This window comes from Copidosoma floridanum, unplaced genomic scaffold (genome assembly GCF_036245765.1).
Source record: "Copidosoma floridanum isolate Cflo_tuat_1 unplaced genomic scaffold, Cflo_Japanese_pri ptg000015l, whole genome shotgun sequence".
NCBI lineage: Eukaryota > Metazoa > Arthropoda > Insecta > Hymenoptera > Encyrtidae > Copidosoma > Copidosoma floridanum.
Window position 1 is genome coordinate 3,631,849 of NW_028321892.1, and position 27,608 is coordinate 3,659,456.

Below are 27,608 nucleotides of genomic sequence, written 5' to 3' on the forward strand. Positions count from 1 at the left end.
ATAACACAAGCGCCTATCACCAAATGACCAGGGGCGCTTACTGGCCACTCCAATAAATAAATAATTATTAATAAATAGCAGAAGCTCCTATCACCCAAACCCGGAGAGCTTACTTGCCACTCTGTTAAATAAGTAATTATTAATAACACAAGCACTTATCACCAAATGACCCGAAGCGCTTACTGACTACTCTGTTAAATAAATAATTATTAATAACACAAGCACTTATCACCTAATAACCTGGGATGCTTATTGCGAATATTGTACGTAAGTGATTATCAATAAATAAGTGAAGCACCTTTTTTCTGATGATCCAGAACACTTATTGGCCACGATAATAAATAATTTAAAGTCAATTGATAACATATGTAAACAATTTACAACTTTGATTGATTGTCTAGTACGACAAAGATCTTTTTAATTGGCACCCTTGTAATTGATTAATAATTTATAATTTAATAGTAGCCAGTAAGTGCCCTAGGTGATTGGGTGATAAGTGCTTGCGTGATTAATAATTATTTATTTATTGGAGTGGCCAGTCAGCACCCTGCGTCATCGAGTGATAGGACCTTAATGTGTACATATGTATGGGTGTAATCCGCAATCGTCGCCAGCAGTTACATATGTAAGACGTGACAACGTTGCGTGGTTGGGGGCGCTACTGTCGATTTACTGATGATGTAATCCGCAATCCCACCAGCAGTAAAGCAGACGACGTCAGTCTACTTGCTTTTTTTTGTGACATTTTTGCTGTGATCCCGCGCAATCCCGCCAGCAGTAAAGCTGTTATTTCCATTTTTGCTGTGATCCCGCGTAATCCCGCCAGCAGTAAAGCTGTTATTTCCATTTTTGTTTTTGGCACTTGAAACTATTTTTTTTGGTCTGCGTGTTTGTTAACGTCTAGCACAATACGCTTTGTTTACATTAAAAAAATGTCACGAAAAAGAGCAAGTAGACTGACGTCGTCTGTTTTACTGCTGGCGGGATTGCGGATCACATCACCAGTAAATCGACAGTAGCACCCCCAACTACGCAACGTTGTCACGTCTTACATATGTAACTGCTGGCGGCGATTGCGGATTACACCCTATAGCTCACTCTGAATTGGATGTCGAAAACGTTGGAAATGTTTTATACCGTATGAATCCGAAGATCAATGTATTGATCCATTTCAGCTTTTGGAACGCTCCAAAAGTGTGCGCCCGCTTGCGCCTGTGCGCCCTCTCTTTTAAAATAACCTCGTAATTTTTCGCTGTATGCAACAGTGTTGGCATAGAGGATCTTCGAAACACGAACACCCACCCCACCACTATCGGAACTTACTAAGCCCGGGGCAATTACTCGTCGCTTTGATTATTTAAAATAAGTAAAAAAATATCGCAAGCGCCAATCCCCACACAACTCGGGGCACTAACTGGTCGCTTGAATTATTTATGATTCATAAAATATAAACACAAGCGCCTATTTCCACACAATCCAGGGCGCTTACAATCCAATTTTTATTTTTTTAAATAATTCCGAGTTTTAAATCAGCCCGTACGTTTTGGTTGGCAAAAACCGTGTAATATACGGTAGGTGTAACCTCAGTTGAAAATTTATAGCTATAATTATACCTATAAATTCTAGCTATAATTATAGCTATAACTACCTATAAAACAGCTATAATAATGTATAAAATTCAGCTATCAATATAGCTATAAATTACAGCTGTAATCTTTTCACTGAGGACCTAAAGTATTTTTAAACAATTTTTAAAAAACTTGAAATTGTACATGATTTTTTTTTTTTTTCTACTTATTCAAAAATACTTCAGGCCCCCAGTATTACTGTTATCATGCGGATGATACCGTCTGTAATGATCGATATATGTTAAAAAGTCTGATTTTAAACTAATTTTTATTCATTATTTGTGAAAAATTTACAGCTGTGGTTTATAGCTATATTTATAGCTGAATATTATACATTATTATAACTGTTTTATAGGTAGTTATAGCTATAATTATAGCTCTATACGCTGACTTGAGCCTCCTATCAGCAGGATCATTGTTTCTTGTTAAATGTTGCGGTGAAATAATTATTTCGAAAGCTAAAAAATGGCAAATAATTAGCAAAATATTATCCTTTTAATCCCGTTTGAATTGATGCTTCAGATCTAGAAGTACAGAGCTGGCTACGCTGGCTTCAGCCTCTAGTCAGTAGGACCACCGTTACTCGATGATGGTAGCAGCAATAAAATTTATTCTTTGCTAGAAAAGTAGCAAATAATTAGCAAATAATGATACCCTAAAGCTCGTTTTGATAAGTGTAAGAGATCTAAAAATATTACGTTGGCTACGCTGACTTGAGTCTCAAGTCAGCAGGACCATTGTTTTTCGAAAACGGCTATGGCAAAAAAATCAATTCTTTGGCAAAGAAATATCAAATAATTAGCAGAAAAATATAGTGTGAGTTTTATTATGGCCCTATGACTTGGCTACGCTAGCTTCATAGACACGTAGATGAGTATTGTAGATAAGATTAGGTAGGGGGTCTATTTTTTTAAAGGTTGATTTTCGGGTACAAGATGCATTCTAATCTTGCCGCAAATGGCACTTCCTGTCAACAACTTTTTCTTTTATCCATTGGTGTAAGTTGCCGGTGGTTAATGAAAAAGACTGCATGGCACAACTATAATTACCACATAACTCTTCACCAGAATAAAATATGACCGAAATATTTTGGATCTCTACGAATCGTAAGGTTTTCCAATTCTAGTGCGAGTGGCGGCTGGTTAAAATTTTGACTATCCTGCAGCCTCAGCTCCATAGACACATAAAAAATAGACTGCTTATTCTTACGTACAGAGCTAAAGCACAGGTAGAAAGAGACACAACATTTAACGTGTATGTCTGTCTCTCTCGCACGTTGCCAACGGTGGGGAAGTTGCACCAGCTGGCCTTAGACTACTGACCCGTTTACATAAAAACAAGCCAGCGTTGGGATAGGTGGATTCAATATCAGAACTTTTTCCCTAGATCGTATATATAGCTATACGATCTAGGGAGAATGTTCCGTCGAGCAGACAACACAGCAGTGAAGAGGCATTGCCAAAGACACGCGGAAATTAAAAATTGTAATATTAATAACACAAGTGCCTATCACCCAATGACCCGGGGCGTTAACTGGCCACTCTGTTAAATAAATAATTTCTAATAACACAAGCGCCTATCACCTAATGACCTGGGGCGCTTACTGGCCACTCTATTAAATAATAAAATATTAATCATCAACGCAAACGCCTATCACCTAGTAACCTGGGGCGCTTACTGGCCTCTCTATTTAATGATAAAGTATTAATTATTAACACAAGCGCCTATCACCCGATCTCCCGGGGCGCTTACTGTTCGCTTTATAAAATAATGAAGTATTATTCAATAGCACAAGCGCCTATCACCCGATGACCCGGGGTACTTACTGGTCGCTTTATTAAACGATATATATTATAAATTAATAATATATATCGTTCAATAAAGCAACCAGTAAGCGCCCCGGGTCACTTAGTGATAGGCCCTTGGGTTATTAATTAACCTTTTATTAATTTATACAGTGGCAAGTAAGCACCCTGGATCATTGGGTGACAGGCACTTGTGTTATTAATCAATAATATATATCGTTTGATAAAGCGACCAGTGAGCGCCCTAGGTCATCGGGTGATAGGCACTTGTGTTAATAATTGATATTTTATCATATAATAGTGTAGCCAGTTAGCGCCCCGGGTCACTAGGTGATAGGAGTTTTTGTTAATACTTAATATTTTATTGTTTAATAGAGTGGCCAGTAAGCACCCCGAGTCATCGGGTGATAGGCGATTGTGTTAATAATTAATACTTTATTATTTAATAGAGAGGCCAGTTAGCGCCCCAGGTCATAAGGTGATAGGCACTTGTGTTATTAATATTACAATTTTTAGTTTCCGCGTGTCTGTGCCCCTTTACTGCTATGCTGTCTGCTCGACGGAACATTCTCCCTAGATCGTATAGCTACATAAACAATCTAGGGAAAAAGTTCCGATATTGAATCCACCTATCCCAACGCTGGAACAAGCAGTCAATTTTTTGTGTCTATGCTTAGCTCTTGGTCTTTAGGGCCTACCTAAGGGCCTAGCAAAGTGTTGTCTTTACAAAAATAAGAAATAAAAGGTCGTATATTTTCAATAGCTTCGACCACCTATGCGTAAAGTTATAATTGCTTCTGTCTTAAAATAGCAAAAAAAAAAGTATTTTTGAGAAGAAAATTTGGCTTATCTTAGACAGGTGTAATTAAAATACGCTTTTGACATTAACCCAATAACCCAACCTCTCTGACGTGGGAAATCACTAGATCAAAAAAAAAATAGTACCGAAGGTGACGCGCGAGATTCAAATAAGGTCCAATAACACAAGCATCCATCACCTGATGACCCGGGGCGCTTACTGGCCACTCTTTTAAATAAATAATTATTAACAAATAACACAAGCGCCTATCACCTGATGACCCACAACGCTTACTGGCCACTCTTTTAAATAAATAATCATTAATAACACAAGCGCCTATCACCTAACAACCCGTGGCGCTTACTGGCCACTCTTTTAAATAAATAATTATTAGTAACACAAGCGCCTATCACCTATTGACCCGGGGCGCTAACTGGCAACTCTGTTAAATAAATAATTATTAGTAAATTACACAAGCGCCTATCACCTGATGACCCACGGCGCTTACTGGCCACTCTTTTAAATAAATAATTATTAATAACACAAGCGCCTATCACCTAACAACCCGGGGCGCTTACTGGCCACTCTTTTAAATAAATAATTATTAGTAACACAAGCGCCCATCACCTGATGACCCGGGGCGCTTACTGGCCACTCTTTTAAATAAACAATTATCAATAAATAACACAAGCGCCTATCACCTGATGACCCGGGGCGCTTACTGGCCACTCTGTTAAATAAATAATTAATAATAACACAAGCGCTTATCACCTAATGACCCGGGGCGCTTACTGGCCACTCTGTTAAATAAATAATTATTAATAACACAAGCACCTATCACCTATTGACCCGGGGCGCTTATTGGCAACTCTGTTAAATAAATAATTATTAGTAAATAACACAAGCGCCTATTACCTGATTACCCGGGGCGCTTACTGGCCACTCTGTTAAATAAATAATTAATAATAACACAAGCGCTTATAACCTAATGACTCAGGGCGCTTACTGGCCACTCTGTTGAATAAATAATTATTAATAACACAAGCGCTTATCACCTAATGACCCGGGGCGCTTACTGGCCACTTTGTTAAATAAATAATTATTAGTAAATAACACAAGCGCCTATCACCCAATGACCCGGGGCGCTTACTGGCCACTCTGTTAAATAAATAATTAATAATAATACAAGCGCCTATCACCTAATGACCCGGGGCGCTTACTGGCCACTCTTTTAAATAAATAATTATTAATGACACAAGCACCTATCACCTAATGACCCGGGGTACTTACTGGCTACTATTGAATAATAAGTTATCAAGTAATTACAAGAGCGCCAATTAAAAAGATCTTTGTTGTACTAGATAGGCAATCAAAATAAATTGTGATCTGTTTAATATGTTATCGATCAACTTTTTATCATTTAATAGTGTTGCAAACAAGTGTCCTGGATCATCAGGAAGAAGGTGCTTGACATACTTATGAATAATTATTTATTCACTAGATTTGCAATTAGCGCCCCAGGTAATACGGTGATAGGCGCTTGTGTTATTTATTAATAATTATTTATTTAACAGTGTTGCTAGTAAGCGCCCTGGGTCATTAGGTGATAGGCGCTTGTGTTATTAATAATTATTTGTTTAAAAGAGTGGCCAGTAAGCGCCCCGGGTCATCAGGTGATAGGCGCTTGTGTAATTTATTAATAATTGTTTATTTAAAAGAGTGGCCAGTAAGCGCCTCGGGTCATCAGGTGATAGGCGATTGTGTTATTTATTAATAATTATTTATGTAACAGAGTTGCCAGTAAGCGCCCTGGGTCATCAGGTGATAGGCGCTTGTGTTATTTACTAATAATTATTTATTTAACAGAGTTGCCAGTAAGCGCCCTGGGTCATCAGGTGATAGGCGCTTGTGTTATTAATAATTATTTATTTAAAAGAGTGGCCAGTAAGCACCCCGGGTCATCAGGTGATAGGCGCTTGTGTTATTTATTAATAATTGTTTATTTAAAAGAGTGGCCAGTAAGCGCCCCGGGTTATTGGGTGATAGACGCTTGTGTTATTAATAATTATTTATTTAACAGAGTTGCCAGTAAGCGCCCTGGGTCATCAGGTTATGGATGCTTGTGTTATTGGACCTTATTTGAATCTCGCGCGTTACCTTCGGTACTATTTTTTTTTTGATCTAGTGATTTCCCACGTCAGAGAGGTTTGGTCCTAGAGAATTCCCAAATCTGGCCGGAACTATATCCCATCGCTGCTATTAACCTTTTCCTAGATTATTGCTGGAATTCCAATTTCTATTAATTAATTATTTATATTTACGAAGCTGTTATCAAACTCACTGAAGCAATTAAGAAGAGGTCAAAAGCAGTTTATTAGCGGTAGAAGCAATTCGAAGTGTACCGTATTCATTGTGTTATCACCTGTTAAAGATTAGCCAATTTTTCTTCTCAAAAATATTTTTTTTTTTTTGCTATTTTGAGACAGAAACAATTAAAACTGTATGCATTGAGGTCGAAGCAATTGTAAATATACGACCCTATTTTTTTTTAATTTTTGTATACACAACACTTTGCAAGCTGGGGTGTAGGTGGTCAATTCGAGTGCGTAGGCTTTAATGTGTGTAGATAATTGATTGCGTGTAAGCAGTGGTGGGTAAATATAGTAAATGTGTATTTATTACATGACATGTCATAAATGTAATTATTGTAATAATTAGTAATAAATGTAATGAATATAAGAATACAGAGGACCGATTGCGGCGATATCTGAAATGCATTAGATGCTCTTATAAGACAATTAAAGACAAATTTTATATGACATAAAATAATACTACACTTATTAAAAAATTAATAACAAATTAACTTCAAACTTTAGACACATACAAAAATCGAGTTAAGTTGCTTCCAAGAAACCAAATATATTTTATTTATACATACCAATTTGTAATGTATTTTAATTTGTAAAGAAATAGCTCTTAGAATTGAATTAATGACATTAATTACACACCGTGGGCTCCAGGAACTCCGCGAATGACTTTTGAATTGGGACATGAATAAAATACCCAAAATTGCGGAATCGTTAGCAACGTTTGCAATCACTTTGAAAAAAATTGTCGGATCTTCCGATTGTCTATAAAAAAATAAAAACTAAATGGTCCAGCAAGAGTCCGAATAAGTACGTTGTCTGGCTCAAATACTCCACATACGGCTATGAAACTTACTTTAATCGTTTGCAATTTAATTGTCGATGATGATTATCTATTGCATTATCGTAAAACTAACAGAAAAACAATGTGAAATAATTATTTCAGTCATTGCGAATGAAGTCTTTTCTGCAGCTCTATACATATATACATATATATATACAAATAGCTATAGCGCTCTCGAGAGCAGACAGACTACCTAACTGGCGGAAAATTCAAATATGTCGCACAGTAGAACAACTGCTATTAAGGGGGCTCCTTCACGAAAGTCCCCAAACAGAGATGTATTATTTCTTGTAAATAAAAGTCTACTGAATTTAATGGTAGTCTAAATTATATTTCGAATGGGTCAAAATTTTGAGAAATCCGAGCTCAAAGTTGTAACGATTAGCACGTGTCCCTATGGGGCAGCGTGAAAAACAATTTGTTTTCGTTTATAATAAACCTAAATTAAATGTCCCAGCAGACTGAATATATACGTTTTGTAGATGAAGTCTTCCTCTGTAATATGCTGTATTAAAAATTGTGGATAAAGGACCATTGTACCGAGATATTTGTGATGGAAATAAATAAATAGTGTCCGGGAGGTCAGGAGGTCACGTGGGTAGCAGACGTACTTGTTCACGACATATATATACCATATACCTATATATTACATCGCTTTACTACACCAACACAGGTGGTGTACCCTCGTATGCACTAGACTGGTCAAAACAATAATTAATTTTTCGTACAAAGTTAAACTACACACATAAATATCATTTCTCCCACTTCATACGTTATCAAAAATATCATAATGGTTTTCAGACACATTTGTTTATTGAAAAACAAAACTTTATATTTTGTTTGTCTTTGACCTCAGCAGTAGTCGTAGGAGCCCCCTTAATATCAAGATTTATAATTTAAAATAGATATTGAAGAAAAGCTAACACATGAGTTATTACAAAAGAACCTCAAACTTATTATTTTTTAAGTGAACTTCGAAAATGTGTTTTTACGTAACGCAATCATCTGCTTTACGTGATTGAAGTCGATTCGGTCTTATCAAGTTGAATTAAATACTAAAAAAACTCTGTTGCAGTATGAATTTGCAACAAGTGTGCATTATTAATAGAACAAATTATTTTGATACAATAAGTATAAAACTATCATTTTGGCGTTTGTAAGTTGGTAACGTGAGTCAGAGCAAATATATATTTACAGGTACAGCTATATCTGTATTTATAGGTATACAGCTTGATATATTTGCTCTATACATATATTAAGTTATTATAAATAATAAGTTTAAGGTTCTTCTGTAATTACTCATGTGTTAGCTTTTCTTCAATATCTATTTTAAATTATAAATCTTGATATTAATAGAAGTTGTTCTACTGTGCGACATATTTGAATTTTCCGCCAGTTAGGTAGTCTGTCTGCTCTCGAGAGCGCTATAGCTATTTGTATATATATATGTATATATATATAGAGCTGCAGAGAAGACTTCATTCGCAATGACTGAAATAATTATTTCACATTGTTTTTCTGTTAGTTTTACGATAATGCAATAGATAATCATCATCGACAATTAAATTGCAAACGATTAAAGTAAGTTTCATAGCCGTATGTGGAGTATTTGAGCCAGACAACGTACTTATTCGGACTCTTGCTGGACCATTTAGTTTTTATTTTTTTATAGACAATCGGAAGATCCGACAATTTTTTGCAAAGTGATTGCAAACGTTGCTAACGATTCCGCAATTTTGGGTATTTTATTCATGTCCCAATTCGAAAGTCATTCGCGGAGTTCCTGGAGCCCACACCGTGTCATAAATACATATTATTTGACTTACATTAATCACCTGTAAGAAATTTATTAATTAAACGGTGTAATATACATACCCACCACTGCGTGTGAGTAGACATAATGTAAGCATTGCAAACAAATCATTAAAAAACATTGTAAGATTACAAGAAAAAACTTTTTAAAAAGTTGTCATGGAAGCACCTTTTGGATCAAATTTAATAAAGCAGTCGTTGTAGACAAAAATAAATTGTTTTTAAAAAATTATTCTTTACAAAGTTCCTAATAAGAGACACGGGGCAAATTATTTAAAAATATTTAACTAATACTTAACTAACTCACTATCAGTCGAAAGTTAGTGGCGGAATGGCCTGTGAAAAGTTGAGCCCAACAGATCACGCTACTAAAAATCCGATGGCGACCAAAGGGCTTCAAAATCCAAGGATAGAAATAAGTGTACCCAATGCCACTCTTGCGGCTAACATATCTTATTTGTGTGAAAAACCAAATGTGCCATTTAAAAAATTTCAAAATAAGATTAAAAGTGATTCCGCAAAATGTAGTAATAAGAAAACAATTGAATTCATCAATCCATTCTCTCAACCGGAATACAATTCAACTGTTCAACTCATTAAAATATTCGACGAAATAAATGAAAAAAAACCGGTGACTACTTCTGAAAATTCACAAGCATGCAAGTCTCTTATTAATGAAAAGGTTAGAAAAAACACTTGTATACTTCTGTAAATAAATAAAGATTCCTTGTTAGTTCTACAATTATTATTAGATTTCAGCTGCTCTAGAGTTTTTACCGACTGAATCTGTGTACAAAAACTTGATAAGTCTTTCAAACTATGAGAATGATAATTTTCCAGTAAAAATTATGCGAAGCAAGGATCCTGAATCACGAAATAAGGACATTATACCTCATTTAGAAAACTTTTATGTACTAAAATTTAGTGAGGAACGATTCCTGGTTTCCAGTCCAATAGTTAGAAAACCTGATCATGTTTTCTCATGTGATGCTTTCAAAATAAGCAATAAAATATCTACATGGAAATTTTGCAGGGACATGGATTATTAAATTAATGATTTTCTTCAGATATATTTTTATTACTCTTGTAACTTCTCAGTGTGTCAAATTATATCATTTAAAAATGTATACTTTAAAACTGAAAATAGTACATCTAATAAACAAATTTTTATTGTCAGTGTTTAAAAAAAATACAGCTATGATGATATCAAAATTTGGGAACAGTAAACAGGTTAACATTGTTTGAGATTACAAAATTAAAAAAAATATTTGCAACGTATAATAATTTTCAGACTACTGCATATTATTAGAAAAATGGATTTAGATTTTTATCATAATCTTTATCATCTTCTCTTAATGGATCCTTCTTGTCGTAAGTATCATTAATATTTTCAGTATCACTTTCAGCAAAAGGATTTTTAAATTCATCATACTCATCTGTGAATGGATTCAGTGGTACTATTGGTGACATAGGTAGCACACATGCTTTTTCAACTGGTGATGATTTTGGAGTTTGTTTGCTGTTGTTTATTTCATGAGTAGATTCTTTTCTTAAATTAGTTCCAGGTATTGAGAAATCACTGTTAATTGCATTTGAAGCTAAAGAAAAAGAATGAAAATCCTGTTTGTTCAGTGCTTGAAGTAAGTCACCAGTTGCGGCTGGAGATGGTAAGAAATCATTACTTGCACGCCACTGATCTACTTTACCTACAACTGTAAGGAAGAATATGAATGAAATTAAATATTATTATATTCTGTTGCAATAAGTACTAAGCTCTATTAAAAAAACCATGAGATTTTATCACATGGTTTTGTCTCAAATAACCACATGGTTCTTAAAAGCCATATGATTTTTCAAGAAACTTCATGGTTTTGACAAAAAAGCCCTAAAAGATAAATTGAGACATCAAAAATTGAACTAACGATTGTGATAGCAATATTAACAGTTATAATAAGGGTGTTCTAGTATGTGTTTTTTTACCAGTAAAAGAGTTTTTGTTTTCATTTAAGCATATGTCAACGTCGGCTGTTATTTGATGAGCAGTGCAATCTGTGTCATGCTCCTGCTTGACTATTTTTTGTTTTATTTTACTTGTTAAAGTTCGTTGTTTATATCGTTGCCATTCAGAAATAACCATGAGTTTTTTGAAAACTCCTCGACAAAAATAGTCTGCCACTATTGAAAATGGATCTTCTGCTCTATCCAACAGACTATGGAAAGTTTCATGGATATCTTTTGATTGCTCTTGAGCTTTCATAATATCTAGCCATTTTTTATTACATGGCATGCATGCTGGGCATTCATTTTCATTTTCTGAAAAACTTTGGAAACAGCTGCAACAATAAAAACTTTTTTGTTCAAGACATTTTTTTAATGCCTGTTGTATATTTAGAAGTAACTTGTTACTGTCAATCTATCTACAGCTAAGAGTAGAGTGAAACATTGGGTATACTTCACAGCTTTGAAAAACAATGCTGAAGTTATGCACTTATTCCAAATTTTAAACGTGTATTGTAAAAAAATTTTAACTTCGGCGTTATTTTTTGTTATGTACAGGCCAAGCATATAGCAAGAAGAGTATATTCTATATTCTCTGGTAATACAGGTAGATAGGAAAAAGTATGCCTTTAGAGTAAATCATCCTAGTGTGTACCATGAATGTGTGTATGCGTGCGCAACTGCGGATTGGTGCATTTAGGAAATAACTTTAGGTTTTAGGTAGACAATCACAAGCCGAACTACACAGTCGAGCCCGAGCCTCGCTGATTACCGGACATACGCTCACCTCTGTATAGAAACTACAGGTTATACAAAAGACTTGTTCGATTCTACAAAGTGATAGATTTAGCTTTTTGACCCCTGGATTTCAAGGAAATTCTAATTAAAAAAAAAAATTACTCGCTAGAAAATCGTATTCAAACAAGATTGCAATACTTTTGAACAGCTAAATATGTCAATATTGACCCTCATAAGAATTGTAAAAATGACAAAAACAGGTTCTTCGCGTCTAGATAAAATACTATAAGGAATGTACAAAAAAAAATTTTTAGATAATAAAGATGATCTACTTCAAGACTAAAAAAATGCGATCCGCAAAATTAAAACCGGTTGAGCCGTTTTTTTGCACTTAGCGAAAAACCGTGATTTTTAGAACGAAGTTCTTTATGTCGCGTTACTCGGGGGGCTGGAATTTTAAAACCGACAGATTTTTTTTTTTTTTTGAAACGAAAGTGGTTTCACCCGAAGTCTCTTCCTCTCAAGTCTCCCCCCTTACCCCGTTCCCCTCACCTAATGTTCTCTAAATACTTCCCCTCTCCCCACTATATATCTATATCTGCCAACCGTGCCGTGTTACTCTTCTGCACACCTTTGCCCACCATTCCCCCTAACACTCCAAATTTTATTTTCTCACAATAATTTTTATTCCACTTTGAATTTTTTTCATTTACAATTCTACAAAAAAAAAAAAAAAAAAAAAAAAAAAAAAAAAAAAAAAAAAAAAAAAAAAAAAAAAAAAAAAAAAAAAAACACTTTCCAATAAAGAGATTTGAACCCTCCGACCTCCTGCATATGAGTCCAGTACCTTACCCACTCTGCTACGAGCGCTGCCGGCTATAGGAATCTTGGTTTCTTGTACTTGTCGTCTGGTTCGTAACCATAACATTCCATTTTTTAATGTATTCACTGATAATACGTTTAATTATGTATTTGTTTTCTAAATAATACATTTAAATATATTTTCCAATTAATACATCTGAAAAAAAAAAAATATATTAAATAAAAAAAAATAAAAAAAAAAAATAAAATAAAATAAACATGTAGAATAGAGTTGAAGAAAGTATCAACTGAAGAACGTATCAATGCTTTTTAAAGGCGCTTATTTTGAATTTGACAAACAAATTACGTTACATTATCACATAATTATATAAATAAAGTAATTCATTAAATCAGTTATAAATAAATTATGTAAGATCATTATATAAATAAATTTCGAGTTTCATATCATTTTAATGGTTTTTAAGGGTACTTATTTTGAATTTGATAAACAAATAATGGCACAATGTCATTGAGTAATTATGTAAAAATAAAATAAAAATTACATTAATAAGCTATAAAATCGCAAAAAAATAAGTGAAAAAAAAAATTTCAAAAAAAATTAATAAAATGAAATATGAAAATAAAATGAAATGAAATTACAAAAGACATGAATAAATACAATGGAATGAAAAACAATAAAATAAAAAAGGGAATGAAAAAAAAGATTAAATATGAAAATAAAAAAAGGAATTAAATAAAGGAAATATAAAAAAATGAAAAAAATGTAATCAAATGAAATATGAAAAAAAATAAAACAAGAAATAAAAAAAAAAAAAAACAAGAAACAAAGAAAAAAATAAAACAAGAAATTAAAAAGAAAAAAAAAAAAAAGGGAAAAATTATAAAGGAAATTAAAACAACAAACCAGGGGGTATTAATGGGCCATGGGACCCACGGTAAGAACGAAGTTCTTTGAATATGAGATGAGTATAGACACAATTTCTCAGGTAACAAGGGGGTCGCCAGACCCACGGGAAGAACGAAGCTCTGTAAACGTTAGTACTGCATTCATGTTGTTTACTAAAACAAAAACTTGAAGTTTTTCAAGTTTTGCCTTCTTTGTTCTTGAAAAACTTCAAGTTTTTGTTTTAGTAAACAACATGAATGCAGTACTAACGTTTACAGAGCTTCGTTCTTCCCGTGGGTCTGGCGACCCCCTTGTTACCTGAGAAATTGTGTCTATACTCATCTCATATTCAAAGAACTTCGTTCTTACCGTGGGTCCCATGACCGATTAATTTGCTATTTTTTCGAAATTCAATAACTTTTGTTCTAATAAATATTAAGGGCTGAAATTTAGAGAAAAGGTAGGTATTATAGCTCCCAACAAGCACACTAAATTTTATAAAGATCGGTGGTAAGCTTTTGTCGAACCGCTAAGAAAAGTAAAAAATGGTCCTTTCAAAAAATTGCCATAAAAAAGTTTTGGGTCATTTTACGTAAATTTTACAAAAAGGTCTTGGTTCCTCTAGACTTACTCTACATTATGCTGGAATGGCGTTTCATGATATTTCCAGTTAGTATTAAAAAAATCGGTTTTAAAAACAGCACTTTTCAGCTGGCTGAGCATTGAGGCGAGCCGCCACGAAGCGCCGCTGGAGGCCATGCCCACTTTCCGAAGCGAGGCTTCGGTGATTTTGAGGGAGCCCCTTCAAAATGTAAAATGCTGTTTTTTAAACCTATTTCTTTAATAGTAACTGAAGGTTTCATGAAACCCCATTACAACATAATGTAAAGTAAGTCCAGAGGATTCGAGACCTTTTTGTAAAATTTACGTAAAATGACCCAAAACTTTTTTATGGCCATTTTTAAAAAAGACTTTTTTTTCTTAGCGGTTCGACAAAAGTATCACCGATATTTATTAAATTTAGTGTGCATGTTGGGAGCTATAATACCTACCTTCTTTCCAAATTTCAGCCCTTAATATTTATTAGAACAAAAGTTATTGAATTTCGAAAAAATAGCCAAAAATGGCGGTTTTTCGCAAAGTGCAAAAAAACGGCTCAACCGGTTTTAATTTTGCGGATTGCATTTTTTTGGTCTTGAAATAGAGCATCTTTACTAACTGAAATATTTTTTTGTACAGCCCTTATAGTATTTTATCTAGACGCAAAAACCTGTTTTTGTCATTTTTACCATTTTTATGGGGGCCTTTATTGACATTTTTAGCTGTTTAAAAGTATTGCATTTTTTTTTGAATACGATTTCCTAGCGAGTAATATTTTTTATTTTTTATTTTATCAGAATTTCTTGGACAGAAAAGCTAATTCTATCACTCTACAAGGGCTCCAAACGCTCCGAACGACCCAAGAGTCATTGAGATGCATATCTATATTTATGGCCAAGACTGTAAATATAGATATACACCTCAATGACTCTTGGGTCGCTCGGAGCACTTGAATTGAACAAGTCTAATATAAAATAAAAGACATTACAAACTATAAAGGCCATCATTGTTTGACTTACAATCCTACGACCTTACAAGCCCATTAGTTTTTAATAATATTTATTTAAAAAAATGATACAAACTGTTGATGGTACGAATGCTGGCACATAAAGTGAACAGATGGCAGTTCTAACTGATGATGGCAAGCACTACATCGTGATCCTTGAAAAATTATTGTATCATCTTTGATTGACTGTATTAACTCTCGCAACTTTTCCGTATCCATTTTATACTTTTCAATTAGTTCTTTGTCTACCTGGACCTGATTATATCCCTGACGTAAGACATTATTTAAGTAACTTCTAACATCTCCCAGAGTACATGAGTACGATGTTGAAACTGTATTGATTACTATGAGTGGTGACAATAACTTTTCTTTTGCTGTGAAAATGGAATTATTATATTGATTTATTAAATGCTTATTTACTGTTTTTAGAATGGTATAGAGATGATCACGCAATTAATAAGCTCAGCTTTGATAACCTATGTGCTTTACATTTTTTCTGCATACTCTTACTGAAAGTGCTTCATATCTGCCCTGCTACAAAACAGATAATCAGCTCTTTCGACGAGGGTATGCAGAAAAATAGCATACCCACCACGTTCGGAGGTTAAGAAATGTCTTAGATTTTACGTTATCCACCCTTGGCTTCGCCTCAGGCGTTTATTCATGTGAAATCTACGACACTTTTAACTTCGCTCACTACCCCAACGGAAAAATTAATGTGAGAAAACGTATACCAAACCACAACTTTCTGTGATGTAATGTGAGATTTTGTGCTAACTAACAACTTGTAGACACATTTTCTTACATTTCTGAGTTAAATTTACTTTCAATGAAAAAAAATTAAGTAATTGTTGTAAAAAATTATTAGTGTAATAGTATATGGTAAATTACAACAAAATGTAACAAAAATGTAATAGAACGTAAAACAGCATAATAAAATATAAAAAACATCCGGAATCTATGAGAATATTACAGCTCCTTACATTTTGTCACGTTTTCTTGCAGGTCACGGCATATTATTACACATGTTTACTTTTCCTTACATTTTATTACATTTTTAATTTCCCGCTGGGGTAGATGCGTAATATACAATTTATTTTGATCAAATTAAAAGTTATTTAAAAAAAGTAAGGAGTACGAAATATCACTTATAATTTAAAAAAGTTCGATTTTGTAAATTTAAATCATCCACTAACTATAATATTAAACTTAAAAAAAAAATTGTTTTTTTACTGCAGGGTTCACATAAAAATTAGAGGAGTTTTTCTATGAAGTAGCAGGGAAATGGAAAAAAATAGTCATAGAGTAATTTTCCAAAGTGGCATTATTTTTAATAAGATACATCATCACCATCATCGTCATCGTCATTGTCATCGCCATCGCCATCGCCATCGCCATCATCATCATCGTAATCATTATTATTACCAAAATCATTATTATTTTTCTTTTTGAAGTGACACTTCTTTAGGCACGCCTTATATGGGAAGTTAACTGATGAAACGAGCGAGCGAGCGACCGAGCGTTCGAACGCTGCTGTGCACATATCTGTATGTAATATTATCTATTTGTACTACCCAGCGCTGACTGCAGCGCAGAGGATCTGTTGGTCTATCTCTCTTCCTCCCTTACACAATAGTACACCGCAGTTGATACTTTATCTATATGTATAATATAGCCTCTCTCTATAGTGCTCTATACCTATTGCTGCATGGTGAAAATCGTGACGTGGTTGTAATACGGGCTAAGCGGTACTATCAGGCAAATAATGTCTGACACAATACGTCACTCGATCTCTTTGAAGTCTTACAAAAAAAGAAAATAGTAAAAATTCTCCTTTCCAATTTATCCTTTTATACATAAACATGTACATAAAAAATCGTGCATGAAGTATCAAATGTGTATTATACGACAACCTAACTTTTGAAAACAAGAAGAAACTCTGGAACTCAAATGAAAAGCCAAATTAGCTTAAAAAAACAATTTTTACGGGTTTTCTAAAGGCAAACTACATGATCGAGGTGAAAAAGTATAGAGGGGTTGGACTATGCACAAAGATTACCTCAACTATTTATTTTTTCGAACGTATCTTTAAAAGATCGAATAAAAAATTTTTTTCTTTTGTATGCCGTGTTAAAATAATTAATATGGACATTTACAATATCTTCGAAAAATTTTCGTGACAACATAACCTCTCAAAATTAAAAAAAACAGCCATATCTCGACAAGGAAGCTAGAGAGACCCAAAATAACCATTTTTACGGATTTTTATAGGAAGAACTGCATTGTTGACTCGCACAAATAGAAAGGGGTTGGGCTATGCACAAACAAAACCTCAATATTCTTGTTCTTCGACTGTATCTTGAAAAGAACAAATCGAAAAAAATGTTTTATTTAGTATGGCATATTGAGAACATTAATACGGATGTTGAAAAAATCTTTAAAAAAAAATTTTGTTACAACGTAACCTCTAAAAATTAAAAAAACATATCTCAAAGGTAAAGTTATATCTCACATATCCTACCCATAAATTGATTTACTTTATATTCTCGATCATGTATTACAAGATTATAATTATGTTACGTGATCAAAACCTATATTCTTATAATTAATTTTGAGATTAGTAAACATTAGTTAAGCACCGATAAATTTTAATATTAAATTACACAGGACCACAAAAAAAAAAGTTTTTTAATTTGGCATGTAAAACATATTTTCTTACATATTTTATGGTGCTGAATCCAAATTCAAAGTCAGAATACGGATTCTCGTTGAGAAATTTTGAGTGAATCGCTGTTTAAAGTCAGAAAATCCAGAAAGTCAGTCTTAAACACTTTATCCATCATGTTCAAATGCTTAATGTGCAAGGATCATTAATATCTTATTTTTCAGTGTACAGGAGGGACAGACTTCAAGTATTTCGACCAAACAAGTTGAAAAAAAATTAAGAATTCTGATGATTCCAATCCCCAGTTAGCTGTAGGCTTATGCCTCAATATATTTCATTCAATTTTTCGATCGTTTACCTATCTTTTTATCCTCGAAAGATTCGCGTAGGGGATTTCTCTTACATTTTTTTACTTTTTTTCTTATTCGTTTCCCTCTTTAATGTCCAGCAAAAGTCAGTCATCATATTAATATCCTACCGTCCTTGATAACGTCTCTCCATCTCTTTAATATCATAATGGAATCGTTAAACTTGCTTTTCGCTGAAATCTCCAAGATTTTCTGGGAAAGGTCCAGGTGATAGTCGAGGAAATGTAGTTTGAGATTCTTCACAATTTTTTGATATTATTCGCTTTTAGTGTTTCCAAGAAAATTTTACACGACATCTTTGTAACCAAGGCATGCTGCTTCTTTAGTAGAAGTCATAGTAATCGCAAAAGTTTCATCTCTCAATAAAGTACAGGTCTGTGGTCCATCAAATACACTTTGTTGAACTTAAGCATCCGACAACTTAGGGAAGGCACGCTTGATATATCTAAAGCATTGCCCTTCGTTGTCTTGAGCCTTAATAAACTGTTTTATCAATCGTAATTTAATATGTAAAGGAGGCAAAAGAATTTTACTTGGCTCAACTAATGGCTGCTTTGTGACATTCTTTGAACTATGCTGTAATGATGTTCTAGGTCTCTATTCTTTTTTATAGTAATGGTTTTATGAAAAACCACCACTTATCAACTTTATAAGCAGCTGGTTTTAGTTTACTAGTTAAGCCTACTACATCGTGACAGTAAACTAGATTAGGGTCTTAAGTGAAGAAACTCCTGTACTCTTTATCACTATCGCAATGAAACGATACTAAAAAATACGATACTAATTATCCTTGCACAATAAGCATTCGAACATAATGCATAAAGTGTTTTAGACTGGCTTTCTGACTTTAAACAGCGATTTACTTAAAACTTGTACCGCGAGATCCCCTATTCTGACTTCGGACTCGGATTCAGCACCATAAAATACATAAGATATCATGTTTTACATGCCCAATTCAGAAATTGTTTTTCTACACACACACACACACACACACACACACACACACACACACACACACACACACACACACACACACACACACATGACGAATGTGGGGCTCCATATATAGATATGAAGCCACATGATGGCTCCGTCGGTAGCGTGCCTGCCGACAGATCTTGATGACCGGGGTTAAAATTCCACTCTAGTCAAAAATTTTAAATTAAAAAATGAGGTTTTTATCTGGATAACATTTAAGCTTCAATAAATCCACCGATTTACCTACCATTTTATCTACTGTTAATTAACCAATGCATGGCTAAATACACTATATGGTGTTAAAATAGCCGTGTTTGAGCTTTAGGAGGTGATAATAACTTTTAATAAAATTTGTGTGTGTGTGTAAATACTAGTAGGACTCCACCCCCCTGCGTGCTTCGAGTGTCAACCCCTTAGTAGTAAATTATAATCTTTCACGTCGGCTTTGAGGTAGGAAGCAAAAGGTTATAAATGAGAAAAAAAAATTATTTTTTTTAAATTAAAGTACATGAATTGCATAGGCAATAATAATAATTACATAAAAAATATAATAAATACCTCATTAGATAGATAATTACGGTTGTCATAAGAGCTTTAGTGGGTCTGTGGTAAATAATCAAGAGCGGTTCATGATAGACGTAAATGAAATATGATTTTTTTACTTACAAAAAAAATGAATTGCAGCATAGTACTGGAGATATTTTTACAATAAATATTGTTATTTACTGTAAATCAGTTCTTTTTTAAATTTATTTTCTTTCTAATTTACATAGATATATGTTCATATTTTAATATTGATGGGTACACATTGACCTTTGATTTTCATTCAAAATGGTTTAATCTGTATTTTGTATGAAGTAAGAAAATTATACATCTAATATTACTAGAACAATTAGTAAGTATTCACATGCTGTTAAAATTTTTTATTTATATTTTTATGGACTCTATTGCAGTGCTTTTATAATGCATCTTTTCTCGAAAATTTTCTCCCACAATGTTTACAAATTTTATTGCACTCCGGGTTATGTATATTTAAATGACGCCGTCAATGTGTTTCTCTTATAAATTTGTGGTCACAGATAGGACAAGATATAATTTTACCGTACGTATTTTCTCTAACGTAGCGTACGTAATAGATTTTTTTTCTTATAACTATATTGCATACACCACATTCAAAAAATTTGTTGTTATATTTTTTTGGATAAATTTTCAATTTTTCCGTAGTTCCAAAAACATATGGGCAATATTCACACTTAAATAAGCTCATCGATCTTAAATTATAAAATAAATTGATAAAATTTAAAATTATTTTCGCTTAATACTTATTAAAAATTACATACGTAAAAAAATTTTTATAATCAATCTAATTACAGAAAGCACTCCTGCATCAATACTGAAATTATTTTTAGTATATACATATTTAGTATATATTTGTTGATTATTTATTTTCGTTCTCCAATTTACTTAATTCTAAAAATTTTTATTTATTATTCATATAATAATATCACACTCTGATGGGTAAAATAAAGACGAAATTTGCGTTTTTCTGTAAAGACAAAAATATTTTTTTGGACAAACTTATGTACATCTATTTCAACTTTTATCACTTATTAACAAATTACTAACTCACCTGTAAAAACAAAAAAAAACATTTAAAGCCTTTATTCCAGGTCTTAATATTTCTTTTAAATGAAATAACTCTTGGAGACTATCATGACTCGATAATTAACATAACCCCACATTTACATTCGATTGACAGTCACACTTGTGAAGGAGTCGCTGTCAAACTTGACATCGATCAAGGTAAGGCGGCAAATTCAAATTAATTAGTAAAATTATAACTAAAGAAAAGGGACAACGCTAGTATAGTGATTTTCTTTACATCTGCCACCCTTGGAGAGAACAATTGCAAGCGATTGTTCGATTAGGTGTCAACCATCACTGGCGTTAGCTTTGAAACATAGTAGAGATTCAATTCTTCCTTCTTATGTCCAGCATCAATTTCATAGATTGAAATGTAAATCTTCCTTAAAATTTTGTACGGTCCTATCCTCAGTTTATCCATTTTCTTTCTATTTGGTCGATTTCCATTTTCTACATAGCCTCTGTCTCCCACTTTGAATTTATAATCTTTTCTACGTAGATCGTATATTTTCTTATTATAGTTGTGGGATTTTATTGAATTTTCGAGGGCTATTTTCCTATCTCTTTTCAGATCTTCTTTTGTGCACCTTGATTTCAATTCAAGTGGCAGAATATCCATATTCTCGCCTTCTAAAAGGTATTTTGGAGTAAATTTTGTGACTGTATGTTCTGTTTCGTTATATTTTGTTATACATTTTGGTGCAACTGTTGTCCAGGCAGTTTTCTTTTCACCTTGGTTTATTATACACCTTATCCTATTTACTAAAGTTTGATTGAGCCTCTCATTAATCCCATTTGGAAATAGTGCATCTACAGCTGTGAACACTATTGTTATGTTTTTCTCTTTCAGGAAGTCTTTAAATTCCTTGGAATTTATGCCAGCGTATTGGTCTGTTAATACCATATCAATATTATAGCTTTGTGTCACATTATTTATTAGCTTAATAAAATCACTGGAGCCTTGGGTTTTCGATGTCAATGTATAAGCATATCTAGTAAAATGATCAAACAGAAGATGCAAGTATTTCTTTGTAGACCCTGATCCTCCGAAGCGACCAATTAAATGGTATCAATTGATATAATCTCAAATGGACGTGTTGCTGGACCCAAATGTGACATCAAACCAAATTTTGATTTTCTTCTTGATTTGTTTTTAATACAAATGTCACATTCTTCACATATTTGCTTAATATTTGTGATGATATTCCTTGCCGTGTAGAATGGTGTTATTTTATTTATCATCTGCGTTCTTCCAATGTGGCAGTTAGTATCGTGGACATCTATAATTAATTTTTTGCTAAATGCTTCCGACAGTATAATTTTATTTCGTTTTTTATTCTTTTTGTAGTTAATATTATTTTCCAGTATAAACTTGGATTTTTCATTCTGTAGATCTTGATTTGGGTCTTGGTCATTCTTTACATCTTTCAGATTGATTAAATTTACAACTTTTAAAAAGTTATCAGTATTGTCACAAGGTTCTAGGACTGGATTTCTGCTTAAGCAGTCTGCTTCTTGATTTGACTGTCCCGGGTTATATTTTACTTTATAATTATATTGCGATAAATAATATGTCAGATCACCTAGTTCCTCGTCTGTTCTAGCCTTGATGTTTAGATTTTCTAATGGTTTATGATCAGAATATACCACAAATTCTTTTCCCATAAGCCAGTGCTGCCAATATTTTACGGCTTCTTTGATAGCCAGACATTCTAGATATATAGCCTTCTTTTTCTTTTGAGTTTCTGTCAACTTTTTCGAGAAGTAAGCTACAGGTTTATTAACTCCATCTTTATCTTGTTGTTTTAATACTGCTCCCACTCCTTTAATACTAGCATCTGTGTAAATTTTTATTGGTTGTTCAGGGTCGAATATTTTAAGAACTGGTTCCAACATAGTAATTCTTTTATTTTATCAAATGATTCTTGGCATTCTGTGGTCCAAATGAATTTTACATACATTTCCGTAATTGTGTAACATAAATTGTGTAACGGGTTCAGGATAATCGCACTAATTTATGATGAAAATTTACTTTTCCGAGGAACTGGTGTATATTTTAACTTGTTTCTGGAACTGGGAAGTTTTTGACAGCTGTTAAATAATCTTTGAGAGGTCTAACTGAATCATTTTCTATTATGTGGCCCAAGTATTTGGCATAATTATTTGCCAAAGCACATTTCGAAAACTTCAGTCTAAATCCTTCTGTTAATATTGCCTCTAGTAGTCTTGATATATTTAGTAAGTGTTCTTTGAAAGTTTTTGAAAAAATTAAGATGTCGTCTATAAAATTTACTGCAAAATCAGAGAGCTTGTACTTTCTTATTATGTTGCTCAATATTCTTTGAAAAATTGCTGGAGGTATCTTCAATTCAAATGGAAGGCAAGTCCATTGGAAATGCCCCTCCTGTGTGACAAATGCAGTTTTGTATCTATCTTAAATTTTTAAAGGAATTGATCAAAATGCTGAATTCATATCAAAAGTAGAAAAATATTTACAGTTTACAGTTTTCACCATTAACTCTTCGATCAAGGGGAATGGTTGTGATTGAGGGATGACAATTTTGTTCAAATCTCTGAAATCTATACGAAGCCTTGTTTTTTTATTATCTTCTTTTTTATATGCCAGGGTAACCGGAGCGGAAAATGGGCTGTACGATTCTTTAATCAAATTTTTTTCAATAGATTTGATACTTGATGTTCGATTTCTTTTCTATCATCAGCTGTGCACCTGTACGGACGTTTGTAACAATATTTATCCACTATCAAATCTATACGAGCTTCATAATCTCGTACAGTGCCGACGTATTTATCCTTAGCAAAAACTGGTTTGTATTTGTTTATTAATTTATCAATTTCTGTTTTTTTGTATGCATCTAGATGGTTCACTGAAATTTCAAATTCATCCAGGTTTATATGTTCGTTGAAGTTTACTTCACATCTGTTTGTTTGATTTATTTTTAGTTTCAGTGCCTCAGAGTGTGAAGAAATATCTCTTTCATTTTTGTCACCTAGTACATCAGGAATGTTGACATTTGTTGAATTGAAAGGATCAATTTTTGATTCCTTATTTTTTAAATTTTCTTCATTTAGAAACTTGTTATCTTCTTCTGAATTATTATTACATTGTATAATATTCAATTTTTCATCTTGCCTTAATTTGAATTTTTTTATGCAGTCCAAACCAATCAGAAAATCATAATGAAAATTTTCATTGTCCATCACAAAAATATCCATAGTTCTTTCCATATTATAGATTTTAAGTTTAAGAGTTACCATACCTTTTGTTTTCTTCTCACCATTAATAGTTTTCAAGCTTGCTGTTTGTGTATCACTTGTGTCTTCTATTTCCTGTATCTTCAACACTTTAGCATTAATTAAGGATACATTCGAACCCGAATCATAAATTTCAGAGACTTGCAAAGTGTCATTTATTAGTAACATTACTTTTATTAATAGTGGTACCTCTAGTTTTTTGGATTCTCCTTATTTAGTTCAATTTCTAATTCAGAGTTATTTACACTTTTCACAACTGCTTTTTGATTCTTCCCTTGAAACCAGCAATTTTCCTCTGGGTGGAAACGTTTCCCTTTTTTTCGGTGATACAGATTTGGCATGGTTTTTTTTCTTCAATTTTTTTGCTTTTTGTGTCAGAGTTTACTGGGTAATTTTTTTTATCAAATTTATTCTTTGCGACAAGATGTTCCATGTTTTCCTAACTCGTTATAGAGATCTTCGGTTTGTTGTAAAGTTTCTCGGTCAATTTTATCAGTTAGTTAATTAGGCAGGCCCGCTTCTGTAAGGTCTATAAGTGTCCCAGTATCAATCGACTTCCTCACTTCCAATAATAATTTTTCTCTTTTTAGTGCATACTCAAGCAACGACCCTGTTTGGTATTTAAAGGCAAGAGCATATCTGATGGGCGACCATCCTTTGTTTCCAAATGTATCACAGAAATTTTTCTCCCATCTGTTCCACTCTGATTCCACTGTAAATTTCATTAGCAAACAGCTGTACCAATCCAAACTGGAGTATTCCAAAAAGTTTTTTAATATTTCAATTATTTTTTTGTCTTCGTTAATATGAAAACGTTCACACTCTTTGTTGAAATCCTTAATCCATTGGTACGCATTTGCATTTCTGCCAGTGAATTTCTCAATCATAAAATCCTTTGAAATTTTCCCTAAATTTAGAGTTTCAGATTTTGTTTCTTTTTCTTTAAGTAATTTCTCTAATAGTTTTTCCAATGTGTGATCGGAGCTACTCGGTGAAGATTTATAATCATTTTGGTTTTCCGTTATTTCTTCCAGGTAAAAATCATTCAACTGCAAGTTTTCCTCTTCATCCAAATATATCTTGGATATCTCATCAGTTTGAGTTATCCATATTTTCCTTGTCTGGTGCCTTTTATTCAGTGTTTTTCTCAACTTGGCATAGTTTGAAGTGTTTATGATTACTTGATGTAAACTTGCAAGCTGGTATTCTAGCGGTATGCCAAAAACTTGTCCATGCGGTGTACCTATTGAGGTTATGCAAATAATATTCGATTTTCCATCCGCCGAAGTTTTCACATCAAAATCAAACCTCAACTTTCCCATGATTCTTGAAACATTTGCAGAAAATGTTGTTTTATAATAATATCACACTCTGATGGGTGAAATAAAGACGAAATTTGCGTTTTTCTGTAAAGACAAGAACATTTTTATTGACAAACTTATGTACATGTATTTCCACTTTTATCACTTATTAACAAATTACTAACTCACCTGTAAAGACAAAAAAACAACATTTAAAGCCTTTATTCCAGGTCTTAATATTTCTTTTAAATGAAATAACTCTTGGAGACTATCATGACTCGATAATTAACATAACCCCACATTTACATTCGATTGACAGTCACACTTGTGAAGGAGTCGCTCTCAAACTTGATATCGATCAAGGAAAGGCGGCCAATTCAAATTAATTAGTAAAATTATAACTAAAGAAAAGGAACAACGCTAGTATAGTGATTTTCTTTACATTCATTATTGCCTTTTGAAACTACTTTGAATCGATACAGGAAATAATTGAAGACGATCGCTTATGTGATACTATAGCCAGTAATAGTTAACCGCAGAACTTATCTATATAGTAACTTGGTGTTAAGAAAATAACGATGCCAGCGCTACAATAGAGAACTTGCATGCAGCAGGATTCAGTCAACTAATACTTTAAATCGCTAGCGTAATGTCAATTTAACATGTATGAGTTATAATATCATCAATAAATAGTACATAGATCAAGAAATCATATATTTTCCCAGTATATTACTCAAGTTCTCATTCACTTAGAGCGCTGACTCTTCATTACCAGATAATAGTTGAGTTTAAAAACATCGTATTTGATGGGCTAATCTTTTATCAGCTGAAATTTTAGAGCAATACGTAAATGTTAGGAGTTAAACAGTATATTGTTTGAATATATAATATATATGTTGAAAAATTAACAAAAAAATAATGTTTGGTAATTAATTAAAAAATTGATTCCTGACATTAGCACTTCAACATATCATGATAATAGCACTTTAGTGTTAGTTACGCTGTTATTTTTAATCTATCTGTTGAAAGAATCAACATTTATCACAAATCGCAAGAAAAAAATTATATATTTTTTTAAAATGTGTTGCTATGTATTTACTTTTTTGATGTATTTTTCTAATAAGTCTGTTAAATACGTCATTTCTAAAAACTAGGAGGCTGAATCTCCTGCGCGCTCCGCGCGAAAACCTCTGAAATTAAATCAAACATTTATTGTGTATATTTTTAACAAAAAATAATAATTATATCTTTGTTGTAACACGCAATATTGTAATCTTTATCAACTTATAAATTTAAGTGACCTTTTACTGATTTTTCAAAATTTCATTTTCAAATTTACTCGCGCTTAATTAATTTCAGCCAATCACACGACGAATAAACAGGCTTTATCACGTGACCCATCGTTTTTTAAGATAGGAGAGCTTTTTCACATTTGGAGTAAATTTTTCTCTCATTGAACCTATGAATTGAAAAATGTCTACTCAAATGAGTTTGTCTCTTAAACTTTTGTTTATGTTTAAGTGCACGACTGTATCGATAGGCTGTAGACATGCGCGTCTGCGCGAGCGCATGTGTGTTTGTGTTAGAGGAGAGGCATGTACAGCGCCAGTCAGTTGTGCGCCAGTTTTGATTACTCTATAGTCAAGTGCACACGCAACATTTAGCTCTCCTTGAATTTTATAAAGTCTGTACACACGTAAAGGCAGTTATAGTCAGTCGTCAGTTCGTTTGTGTCGAGTCAGTTAAATAAATAATTTTGTAAAATAAATCCATAAAGTCGTCTCCTCTTTTCCTCAACCTATAACCCTTCAGGTTATGGGCCCAGCACGCTTTACCGCGCTTTTCTCTCGTGTGTGTTATTCTTTTTCGTGTCCCTGGGAGGAAAAATGGTTAATAGGAAACTAGCTCTGGCTGAGGAGAAGAGCGAGGAAATCGCGACTTTAGTGGACGAGGAGCTCCCGGTGACTGGGACTGAGGATAAGGCCGAGGCGATGGTGTTGCTTCCAGGATCACCCGAGGCGACAAACACAGCTCGGTTTGAAGTAAGAGATGTCGGTAAGTTGCAGTATTGTTAT

The 27,608-nt window shown here is 33.2% G+C and overlaps 1 protein-coding gene across 1 annotated transcript in view; it reads right to left on the reverse strand.

Annotated features, from left to right (window-relative positions):
• Positions 1–10,432: 10,432 nt before the first annotated feature.
• Vps11 (vacuolar protein sorting 11) overlaps positions 10,433–27,608 on the reverse strand; it is a 204,864-nt gene continuing 187,688 nt past the window's right edge. Inside the window, exons 13-15 of the mRNA XM_089592289.1 lie at positions 15,381–15,678; positions 11,235–11,587; positions 10,433–10,966 (exon numbers count right to left, since the gene is read on the reverse strand). Coding sequence (XP_089448415.1) covers positions 10,560–10,966; positions 11,235–11,587; positions 15,381–15,678 — 1,058 coding nt within the window. The 3' untranslated portion in view covers positions 10,433–10,559. The remainder of the gene's footprint in view (positions 10,967–11,234; positions 11,588–15,380; positions 15,679–27,608) is intronic.